Below are 12,546 nucleotides of genomic sequence, written 5' to 3'. Positions count from 1 at the left end.
ACCCTGCAATGATTTGTTTTTGGATTTAAGATTTTTAAAATTTGTTTTTTGGGTTTTATTTACTTAATATATAGTATACACATTATACTTATTATAGTAACCTGCTGGAGTTTATTACCAGGAGTGCACTTGTCAGGTCTGCTATCCAAACAACAAGCTCATCAGGTTGAGGGTAGAATGTCCTTCTTAAAGGTTTGCAAAAGACCTGTTTTGGGGTCACAGCCAATTGACAGGCCAGTTGTTCTTGTTACCCCTAACCAGATGGGAGTCATACAGGTATCTCCTTAAAGAACCAGGTGCCCATACACTAGGCCGGAACAGATCCACTCCAACTGCCAGATAGCTCCTTGGCTGCCCTTCCAAGGATTGGTTGAGTCTAGCTACCAAATGACTCTTTGGCATTCAGTCCAGACAGTGGTCCATACCAATCCCATGATGGGTTTGGGGAAGGGGTTGTTTTGCAGAATATACTATATATACACATTTAAAATGTACATTTATGCATACATACATGAGTAGCTTCAACTATAAATTTACATCAGTGGTTTTAAATACAGCATATTAGCGTACCATAATTTTATTTGTTATTTATGCACACAATTAGCAGAGGCAAACATAGCACCTTATGTAAGTTCAGTATAGTCAAAGTTAGAGCAGAATATTACTCTACTAAAGGTTTCATGTTGTTAATTAAGGCAGAGTGATAGTATAGGAGATGTAGGGCGAATGCTGGAGAAGTTTTTCTTGCTCCTTCTTCTGTTACATATGAAAAAGTGCACCAAAAGTGCATACTGCAGCAAATTCATTTTTGCCTTCTTTCTCCTTTTTACATTTTGCTTCCTATCCATTCTGGTTCTACTGGATATGAGTTCAATCCTTAGAGTTTTAATTTAAAAGTAAATCAGAAGTGACATTGATCAGAATAATTTTACTTTATTTTAGTTTGCCAAAGGTCTGTTGCACTTCATTAGTGTAAATGTAATGGTCTCCCAGACGTTGTTAAGAGTCTGTTTAAAACAAAGTTGTCTTTCAATACAGTAATGCTAATTAACAGATGCAGCCACATCTTAGAGAATGCTTCTTGTCTAATAATAATAGCCAGCTGTTTCTTCTATTTTAACATTCTTGCAGCAAGACATTTAGAGCTAGTTAAGGCCCACAAGGGTACATAATGTATTAGCCTACACTGCTTAGCGGAGACCCTAATAGATGAGGATAAAGGGGGACCTGCAAGTGGAGTGACACATATGTAATATAATGTTAATATGTTTATTATAAGCTTTCAGTGGCCTATAGGGCAATTAATTATACATAGTTTGCGTTGAAAAAAAATTAAATAGTTTTAGGCCATGGTGTTATTCAAAATGAATATTTATTCCCTCTCCCTTTCTTTGTATAGCAGGTATACATTAGTGAAAATGGCATAAGAGATGCAGCTAAGCACTACAGAGATGCTTTTTTGTTTAGTTTATTTCAGTAGGTGAGTGAGTAATGACATCTGAGGCTATAAGGAGGCAACATCATATATTCAGTATAGGACATTTCAGAGAAAGAAAGACCAGCCAATGAAACATGGATGAAGAGGTGGAATATGGTTTAGCTAAAACAGAGGAAAGTTTAAGTAATGTTTTGCTTTATGGGCTTAAGTTCCTGATTAATTTTGTAAAGAGTACCCAGGTGTATGATTAAGCTAACTCCATCTGTTTTTATCCTTTCTGTGTATTTCTTTGAGGACTGTGGATGCCTAGAAATTAAAAAAAAAATAGTTCAGTATATATTTACATTTATTTAATTGGCCGATCCAAAATGAAATTCAAATCACATAAGGCACATAAGGTAGTTAGCTTTTGGAGATTAAAATGTCATTTTTGTGATTTACAGTTCAGAGCAAGGTATACAAAGGCTATATGAATTTATGTCTAAAAATATTATATACATTGTATATATAAAAGCAAAAACTTGACATGAATTTGTGTCTAAAAATACTGTATAAATTGTATATATAAAAGCAAAAACTTGAAAACAGCTTTGACCAATATCACACTGTTGAATGCATAAATTGGTTATTGTTATGTCTCAATCCACTTTTCCTGTTACAAGGTCATGTACAACTGAAGCATAAAATAACAGAATTACAGGTGAACAAGGAACTCTTTCTCAGAGACTCTATTTAATCTAATATACACAATTTAGAATGTAAAAAAAAAACCCAGAATAACCAGAGAAAATTGGAAGTACAATATATGCAAAGTTCAGCTAGTGATGGAGTAAGTAACAGAATTGAGAGGCGGCAGCACCGACCACTGTACTGTCATTCCACCTTTATAAAATATAATTAATCATACACAACTAAATTGTAAACAAATAATACGTTCATGAAACTCGGCACTCAACCTCCTCCTGTGCTTGTATGCATTTCTTGACAGTGTATTTATAAATACACATCTCAGTATGACCTTCTGTACTTTTAACATTGTCTTTCTCTCTGCATTATTCTCTTTTAATCACCTGTAATTAATTAATTAATTAATTAATAAGCACTCTAAAAACAAAAATTTTTATTTTAATGATTAAATATTTCAAAACAAGATACCTCCAGGTGGCATGAAGTGTCATGTCTTTATTATATAGTTTTTATTTTTTTGTTTAATAGCTTAAACTACTTCTGGGTATTGTGTCTTCCGAAAGGCATTGTCTGTATAAAAATAATTAATGTTTAAGAAATAGCCATTTCTCCGTTTACTTAACATTTTTGACTTGTCAAATTTATATTTTTACATGTATTCTGTGGTATAATACATACCCTTTAAATTTAATCACATAACCATGCTTGATTAATGTGAGTTTATTTTCTCATTAAATAGTGTTCTCTTTAAAGATATTACTTACTACAAAAGAATTACTTACTACAAACAGTAAAATTATTTACTAGATATAACTGACAGATTAAGGTGTTGCAGTGGCCTGAATTCCACTACATTTCAGTTAGGATGCAGATGCAGTTAAAGTGCAAGTTGTCTGAGACAGCTGAAATGAATATAAACAATGTTAAAATGACTTTTAAAATGGAAATTTTAAAGTCATTAAAATAACCAAAGGAAAACTGGATACATGGCATTTATTTCCCATCTTAGTTGAAGAGGACGGATGTTACCAACCTGCTGTAGTTTAAATATTTAATACCCTTAAGTCCAACAGATCAGGTCTTAATCAGCATTCATATACCATTGTTAAAAGCAAACACAAAAGTGGCCTAAACAAATAAAATATATGGATTTTATTTATTAGAATATTTAACCATATAGCACTATATCTAGCAATTATGTTGTTTAATTTATGCCACACTTTTCATGAAAATTATATTCCTAATACATATATCGAACAAAAGGAAACTTTTTAATATGTGACTAGATGTTCCATATTTCCTGGCAAAGTCTCAGCCTGTTTTGCTGTCATGATCTATCTAAAAAATCTATTTTGTGTGTTTTACAATAATTTATTATTCATTTAACTTGCATAGACATTACATAGATCAAAACATTATGTTTAATGATTTGTAGATTATAAATTTGTAAACTGATTTTAGTAATACTCTGAGTACCATTTCTGACTTATTTGGATTTATATTTTTTGTTTGTGTACATAACTTATTGTCTACCATATACTGATAACATGGATTTTGTCCTTTTCCAAGAACTTGTGAATTGTGCAAGCCCTCTTAAAATGAGTGAAATGTGTGTGTTGGAATAATGTCATTATAGCAGAGATTTGAAATGAAAATAACATTACATATATGAATCATTTAACTTATTGGCTAAGATACATTTATAGGTTGAGTGGGGGAGGGACACAGCTTATTGTAGGCAGGGTAGAGGTTGGCTATTTGTAGGAGCAACACGAAACCTTTTAAAAGTGTGTAGAAGCAGCCTTAAAAAATCATTTGCACACATGCCTCTAACGTGTAGTCCAGTAAATAAATATGGAGTCCAGTCAGAGCTCAGATGGTATTTCAGAAAGACCTATCAGTATTAATTATCACAAATCATAACATTCTCTTGTAGTGAATGATTAGCTACAAACTTCTGAACCTCAGAAGTTGTCTTTCTTTTTATTTGTGTTTGTTTTCAGTCATTCTATTGTGTGTTTAGACCAGTGTATCTGTCTGTCTATCTATCAAAATTTCTGTAAAAAGCCATAATTTCCTCCTTGGGACAAAAGTTATATTCAAGAATACATTTACTTCTTAAATGGGCTATAAAACCACTCTGTCTTGTGATAAAGCTGATTAACAAATTTGTTTTTCATGTGAAGAAAGGCCAAGCAAAATGACACCTTTTATTGGCTAACTAAAAAGATTACAATATGCAAGCTTTCAAGGCAACTCAGGCCCCTTCTTCAGGCAAGATGTAATACAGAAACTGAAGTTCCCTGTGTATTCTACACATAATAATAATAATAATACATTTTATTTATATAGCGCCTTTCCCATGCTCAAGGCACTTACAGAATATAATAAAGAACGGCAGTGTATACAGTATATAGCATTGTACAAACCAGATAAATAAATAAAGAAGATTAACACAGTGAATTCTGGAAAAAAAACAGACAACATAATTGATGTTCTAGCACACACACACACAGGTTACATTAGCAACTTGACAGAGAGGTAAACTGAGAGAAGGGTAATAAAGTCAAGTAGAGCTAAAAGCCTTCCTGAACAGATGAGTTTTGAGTTGTTTTTTAAAAGAATTCGTGGAGTCAGCTGACCCTATTAATTTCGGTAGGTCATTCCAGAGTCTGGGCGCTATACAGCTGAAGGCCCTGTCACCCATGGAGTGTAGATTAGTGTGGGGCACAACAAGATTGCCAGAATCAGAGGACCTTAGTGGGCGGGCAGGCACATAGTGATGGAGAAGATCACTGATGTAGTTTGGCGCAAGGTTATTTAAGGCTTTGTAGGTTATTAGTAGGATTTTATACTCGATTCTGTAAGACACAGGGAGCCAGTGAAGACGGAGCAGGATGGGTGTGATGTGCTCGCTGCTGCTGGTTCGAGTAAGGACTCTGGCAGCTGAGTTTTGAATAAGCTGGAGCAGTGATAAAAGATTAGAAGGGGCACCTGCCAGTAGGGAATTACAATAATCGATGCGGGATGTGATAAAAGCATGGACAAGTTTCTCAGCATTAGAGAAGGAGAGGAAGAAGCGAACACGGGATATGTTACGGAGGTGAAAGTAAGAAAGTTTCTTAATGTGATTTATGTGGGCGGAATAAGAGAGGGAGGAATCAAAAATGACACCAAGATTTTTTACAGTAGAGGCAGGTCTGATGAGATCACCGTCAAGATAGACTGGGAAGGAGCTCATTTTATTAAGTTGCATTTTAGTCCCAATTTGCAGGAGTTCAGTTTTATTGCAATTTAATTTTAAAGAGTTCTGCTCCATCCAGGTTTTAATTTCACTAAGGCAGGTTGTGAGCTGAGAAAGCTCTGATGAAGTTCCACTTTTAACATTGAAGTAGAGTTGAGTATCATCTGCATAAAAATGATAACCCAGTCCATAGCTACGGATAATATGGCCAAGGGGAAGCATGTAAATACAGAAAAGCAGAGGACCGAGGACAGAGCCCTGAGGAACTCCTTGTGTGACTGGCGCTGAGCTGGATCTGCTGTTGCCAAGACTAAAAAACTCTTGCCTATCAGTCAGATAGGACTTGAACCACTGGAGGGCAGTGCCAGAGATACCCAGCATGTTCTCCATTCTGGACAGTAGAATGTCATGTCTGACAGTGTCAAATGCTGCACTGAGGTCTAATAGAATTAATATGTTGGTTTGTCCAGAGTCTGCTGCCATAAGCAAATCATTGGTTACCCGTAGCAGAGCAGTTTCACAGCTGTGCCATGCCCTGAAACCAGACTGAAAGGGTTCCATCAAATTATTAGAGGTTAGGTAATTGGTGAGTTGGGAAACTACAATACGCTCAAGAACTTTTGACAGGAAAGGTAAGTGGGAAATAGGCCGGAAATTGTTAAGATCGTCAGCATCAAGACCAGACTTTTTTAACATTGGGGTTACAGAAGCAATTTTAAAAGTGAGCAGCACAGAGCCAGTGTCAAGGGATGAGTTTATTATTGTTGTAACAGTCGGGATTATGGCATGAAGGCAGGATTTAAGTAGTGTGCTGGGGATGGGGTCCAGTACACAAGTAGTCAGCCTCATCTTACAACGCAGGTAAGGACATACACAGGGAACTTCAGTTTCTGTATTACATCTTGCCTGAAGAAGGGGCCTGAGTTGCCTCGAAAGCTTGCATATTGTAATCTTTTTAGTTAGCCTATAAAAGGTGTCATTTTGCTTGGCTTTTCTCTACATTCATAATGGCTAACACGGTACAGCACCCTAGTACTACAGACATACTTTTTCATGTGATTAATTTTATTAAATACAAGCAAGCCGCATATATATTACATGTATATAATAACTTACATCCTCAAACTCATTCCATCCAAATCAGACTAGGAGGAGTAGCTAACCTATCAAGCAGCATTGAGTGTGGTATAAAAAAGTTAGTGACATCATGGAATGCTCTTTAAGGTATGTATTAGCAGTATGATCAGGGAAAGTTTTACTGCATAAGACAGTGAGGTAGATCACCCTTTATTTTGAAATCTAGTGTGCAACAGAATTACATTACTTAAAATCTCTGTCTGTAACCTTTAAATAAATATGTTGAAAATGAGGGCATACTGTAGAAGCAGGTTATGTTTGATTTTGAACTTATGACATGGGCTTGGAAGCAAGTAGTTATAGTAATATCAGAAAATATCTTTTGAGTTTTATTAAACTTAAGGATGAAATTACAAAATATTAGATAAAGCAATTAAAAATAGTGAATCAAACATTCCTAAACATTATTATTTAAAATTACAATAAATTATAACCAACACTAAACACCATTCCTCTACCCTTTAGTTCAGAACAACCACATGAATAAAATGAAGAAAAATAAAAGATAGTGACCTAGTTCCCCACTGAAAGGAAATTATGTCTTTCAGTTATGCAGAGTCTGAAAATGCCATAGATACCGTTATTATTACTAATTAAAATGTTATCAAGCACAGATAACAAATAAATATTGGGAAAGTCGGGCAGATGACTTTTCTCAAATTTTCCAACTTGTGTTACAAGAAGTCTATATTTGTGGCACAATTGATCAAATGATGCATACACATTGCCAAAAGGTCTCTAAAAGTCTAGATAACAATGAAATATGATGTATGATTATCATATTAGTGGAGAAGGAAATCGCATCTCTTCTTTAAAGTATGTCCTACATTTGTTTCATATTTTAAGCGAGTGGCGCATAACTGGATTTCTAGTAAAATGGCATTAATTGTTGATGAATGGAGCACAAATCAAAGCATATTGAGAGGAAACTGAACAAGATTTCCTTTCCAAAGCTAACCAGGACAGTACAATTCGAATGCCTTCTGATGTCTTACATAGTCTCATAGTATGTGCATTTAAAACCTAATAATAAAGTTAGGTGATGTTGTCATTCCACCCTCTGCTTTAAATTCATGAGGAATTTCCATTACTGATGAATATACTTACAACTGAATGTCATCTTCAAAAAAAGGATTTGTATATTTATAATTGTTATGAAAGAGTAGTAAGAACCTTACATACATTTTCATTTACATTTTAACAGCATTAATTCTCTCAGCTGAAGAAATCTACACTGATGACCACTTAATAATATCTTTTTACCTTTCCTCTATATATAAATATATAATTCTGTACCCAAATTCCCTGTAAAATTCGTCCGGTCAGTTTACTATGATTGGTAGAGTTTAGATCTTTTAAAGAGCTGCAAATCATTTGCACAGAAACACTTTGTGTCCATGTCTATTCCTCTCTTGACTATTTCTGAAGATTGAAGATTGATAGCCAGGGGTTTAGCTGCAATTGCAAATAGCAATGGCTAAAATAAGCTAGTTTATCTGGTTCATGGTTTACTATTAAATAGAATAATACTGATTACAGTATTATATTCATTTGAACCAAACACATATATTGGATCAAAGCTCAAATTTGCTCAGTACAGTAAAAGGATATCCCAATTCTATTTAATCAAAAGCTTTTTCTGCAACCAGAGATAAATAGGACCTCTGTAAACCCAGATAGATACTTTGTGGTGTAAAGTTCATCTACACTGGCAAAAGGTATATAATCTTGAATATGGATAGATGAATGTCTGTGCGTCTACGAGGTTGTTTTACTTCATAAAATTTCAAATATTAGCAATTTCATTTGTAGCTCTGGATGATATACCTAAAGCAAGGATTAATACAGAGAGCTCATACTGAGAATCAACCCAGAAATACTTGATTAATGTTGAAAATTTAGAGTACAACATGTTTCTCATGAATCATTGAATAATCATGTTACTCAGTTAAAAATAAATTCTGTGTTCCTTTTCTAGACTTTGCAGAGCCTTTGGTGATTTCCAGTTTCAGTGAGATTGGCCCATCAGGGTTTGGAACTGCTCCTATATTGGAAAACCAACCTCCAGAGGAGAGTGTTGCAATACTTACATCAATGGGCTTCCCTAGAAATCAGGCTATTCGTGCATTAAAAGAAACGGTTGGTAGTTCTTTAAAAATCACAAAACATTTTTAGTTTATTCCATGGATGTTTCTTACTCTGTAAATATTGCCTTATGGTTTTGTTTTTCAAATATTTTTCCTAAGAACAATAACCTAGAACGAGCACTTGACTGGATATTCACTAACCCCAATGGTGAAGAAGAAAGTGAAGCAGCTTCAGATGTTGCTGAAAATGAGGGGAATACTAATAGCAATGATGTCCTTACCAGCAATGTGGCAGACAGTGAGCCTACTGGACCGCGTGTTAGAGACGGACCAGGAAGTAAGTACTGAATTCTTGTTAAGTGTATCTTGTTCATCATGTTTCACAAAATGTATAGTTTTCCTTCCTTTACATTACTTTACTATGTTGTCAGGAGAACTGCTTCTTTTTAATGGCCTTAGTAAGTGTGCACATTCTGGTGTGTTGTAGTATGTAGGTCCTGTTACTGTTACTGGCATTCATCCTAGTTTTCTGTTTACCTATGGTTCCAAAAAGGATAAGCTGCAAAGTTTGTATAACACTTCAACATATATGGCACTTATACTCATTTTTCATTAATTCACATAGTTTATTGAAAGAATGTTGCAGTATATAGATATTTTCTCTTCTTCACTTTAAGAACTAACTGCTGCCAGTACTCTCTCATGCTGCCTTCTGTTTAGAAGCAGCTGAAAGAATTAGTTACACATCAATATTGGGGCTAGGGTTGTTTAGGATAGGCATTCCTTTCTAGCCACATTAATGCAGTGTTTCTTAACACAAGAATTTCAGTTGTCAAGTAGTAAAAGCCATATATATGCAGACAGTGAAGTCAGTATTATCAATCATTACTAAATGTATAAAAAACACTCAATTTTTGTAGCATATTTTTCTATATAGTAACATAAAATAAAAAGCTGAAACATTTCTTCTTTAAATACTTTTATCTGTGTAACACCACAAAAAATATAAGAAAGAAGAAAGAAGAACTTCTTGCTCAAAGTATGCAAGGAGGACTGCATCATTTTGTTGCAGCATTTCTATATTTAATCATTCATTCCTAAATCTTTAACATGATAAGAGATTGTGCTTCTGGGTCACTTTTAGAAGACAGTTAAAATGACCACCTTATTACCATTGCTAACGTATTGAAGTGTCTATAGCTGCAGGTGGAAGCTACCATCGCACTTACGTACAGTTTACTTTGACTTTACACTGTAGGAAGAAAAGTAAATAAATATAGGTAAACAAAATTCAATGTGGAGTTTATATAAGTAACATATAAATTTTTTTCATATATATATATATATATATATATATATATATATATATATAAGACCATCAAGAAACATAATCGTAAATGGAACTTTGCACGATACCTTGGCAAGTTCTCTAGGCCCTGCTGTTTCTTTGAAGGACATGTGTGTGGCAGATTCATTGGCAGGATGACACCCAACATGTTGCTGCATCCAAACAGTGCCATCTTTTGCCTTGCCTGGAGCAGCTGTGCTGATCCTATGTAGGGGTGGATGTTTCTGGCGGGGAGGGCTTCTGTTCTCTTTCTCCGATGTAGAACCCTCATCATTATCTGAATTCACCTCTGTTATAGCATGTCTTTATTTGAAATCAGCAGTGTTGGGGGGAGCGTGAACGTAAGAGAATAGAACTGAAAAAAAAAAAAAACGCTAACCTTTACAAGTACCATAAGTTTACACCAGCTATTTCAGACTCAGATTAAATGTGTGTTCATATTCTATAATAGTAACAATAAGAGCAGCTCACTTTTCAAAATGGTAGATCAAGGAAGGGCTCGGAATGGAACCCGCAACCTCTTGTTTATGAGTCAGCAGTTCTTACCTCTGCACCACACAAGCGGTTGTGTCAGCATTGTACCCTAACCCGATTTCTTTTTCTTCCAGTTATATTCTTGAATAAAAGTGAACATGTTTTGTTATACTTGTACCTTTTTGTGAAAGTGTTTATTTGATATTTGGACTTCAGTCTTCACACACATACACTACATGTCAAAATTTTATCATTAGTACTATAACATGAAAAAAGTTTCTGTTTTAGCTGTGTGTTCAACATTTTTGCCTCGCATTTCCTTTCATCCTACATTTACCCAGATTGTTGTAGACACGGAACACACATGAAATGCATGTGTTGCAAATAATGTTACATTATTTACCCTTTACAACTCCAGGCACCTCACATCCAGATAAATAGACTTGAGCTGGGAGAACTTTTTGTCCAACTTGAGTTATGGCGGTGGGTTGGGATAGCAGGCTGCTTGCTGCTTGTGCTGATCGACACATTTGCAAAACAAAAGACGCTAATGGAAAGATGTGAAGGAATTTAAGATGGCCCGGGATTACGACTTTTTTCGTAGGCTTCAGGGATTCTAGTGTTAAAGCTTTATTCTACTTTATAACTTGAAGTAGACTTGTGCAATTGTCGGCACAGCTACTAAGTTGCCTTATGATTTGAGGGTGAAAACTTATCCAGGAGTCAAGTGATGTTAGCACTGTTGGTCCTGTAGTGTTTGCTAAAATGAAGGTGGGAGATAAGTGATTAAGGACTTTAATATTACTTTTAGCCTTTTGTAGGGTAGTGTGGTATACAGCCCCTAAACAGAGAGGAACTGCAGTATGCGTTAATAATATTCTGAGCTGATTATACCACTGTCTTGTGATGATGCAGGTTGGCCCCATGCTACCAAGTCCTTCCGGGGAGCCTCTTGAACCCCCTACCACTGATAACGTACCCAAGGATGAGCCAGCAGTTGAGGTCACAACACACATTTAGAAAGGAGTAGGTGCATAAGTGCTTCAGTGCTTTTATTAAAAAACGGTCAAAACCAAAGTGTTCAAAACAGTGCAGTTCAATTATTCCAATAAATAAATACAGTAATCCCTCGCTATATTGTGCTTCAACTTTCGCGGCTTCACTCTATCGCGGATTTTATATGTAAGCATATTTAAATATATATCGCAGATTTTTCACTAGTTCGTGGGTTTCAGTGGACAATGGGTCTTTTAATTTCTGGTACATGCTTCCTCAGTTGGTTTGCCCTGTTGATTCCATACAAGGAACGCTATTGGCAGATGGGTGAGAAGCTACCCAATCAGAGCACGTATTACTTATTAAATAAAACTCTTCAAATATATTGTGAGCAGGGGGGCTGTTCGCACCCCTAGAGGATACAGACGCTCGTCTAAAAAATGCTGAAAGACTACCTTCACATTGCTCCTTTCCTTGCTGGGCTTACATGTGGCTGCGTTGTCAAGCAATATGCTTCCCGCAAGGTGCTTTGCATACTTAACACTAGAATTACCAGAGTCTACGAAAAAACTTGTAGATCCGGCCCACCTTAAAACCGTTCTCACCTCTCTTTTGTCTTCTAAATGTGCCGATTAAGAGGAGCAGCGAGCAGCCGGCTATTCCATCCCCCACCGTCGCAGAACGTTCACTAAGTTTTCCCAGCTCATGCCTTGTTTGATTACCTGGGAGTGACTGAACTGCTGGAGTTTTAGAATAGAAATAATAGATCGCTATTTGGAATACATGCATTTCATGCGTGTTCCATTTCTACAGTAATCTGTGTAAACACATTGCTAAAACAGAAACTTTTTCATATTTTAGTAATAAATGTTACAAAATGTAGGCATAAACTATAGAATGTGTAAAGCCCGAGTTCCTAAGATCAAATAAACATTTCCACAAAAGCTTCACACACCATATAACAGCTTCCGTGGTGTAGCGCGCTAAGATTTGCGTCTCAGACCGAGTAGCTTTTCTCTGCCTCACAAACATGAGTTCAATTCCCCGCTGGGGATAAGGTGTTACTTCTTTTTTTTCTTTTTAACCTCAAACGGACATAAAATTTGTAAATTGGTATGCACTGTCAGTTAATGAG

At 35.6% G+C, this 12,546-nt stretch overlaps 1 protein-coding gene across 3 annotated transcripts in view; it reads left to right on the top strand.

Annotated features, from left to right (window-relative positions):
- Nucleotides 1-12,546, top strand: part of usp13 (ubiquitin specific peptidase 13) — a 355,954-nt gene that overhangs the window by 291,908 nt on the left and 51,500 nt on the right. For all 3 annotated transcript variants that reach the window (XM_051923946.1, XM_051923945.1, XM_051923944.1), the window contains 2 exons: nucleotides 8,485-8,645; nucleotides 8,753-8,930. In XM_051923946.1, the coding sequence (XP_051779906.1) occupies nucleotides 8,485-8,645; nucleotides 8,753-8,930 (339 nt within the window). The remainder of the gene's footprint in view (nucleotides 1-8,484; nucleotides 8,646-8,752; nucleotides 8,931-12,546) is intronic.

This window comes from Erpetoichthys calabaricus, chromosome 2, assembly GCF_900747795.2.
Source record: "Erpetoichthys calabaricus chromosome 2, fErpCal1.3, whole genome shotgun sequence".
In the NCBI taxonomy this organism is placed as follows: domain Eukaryota; kingdom Metazoa; phylum Chordata; class Cladistia; order Polypteriformes; family Polypteridae; genus Erpetoichthys; species Erpetoichthys calabaricus.
Note: the sequence above shows the minus strand (reverse complement) of the source record. Positions and strands in the feature narration are given on the sequence as shown.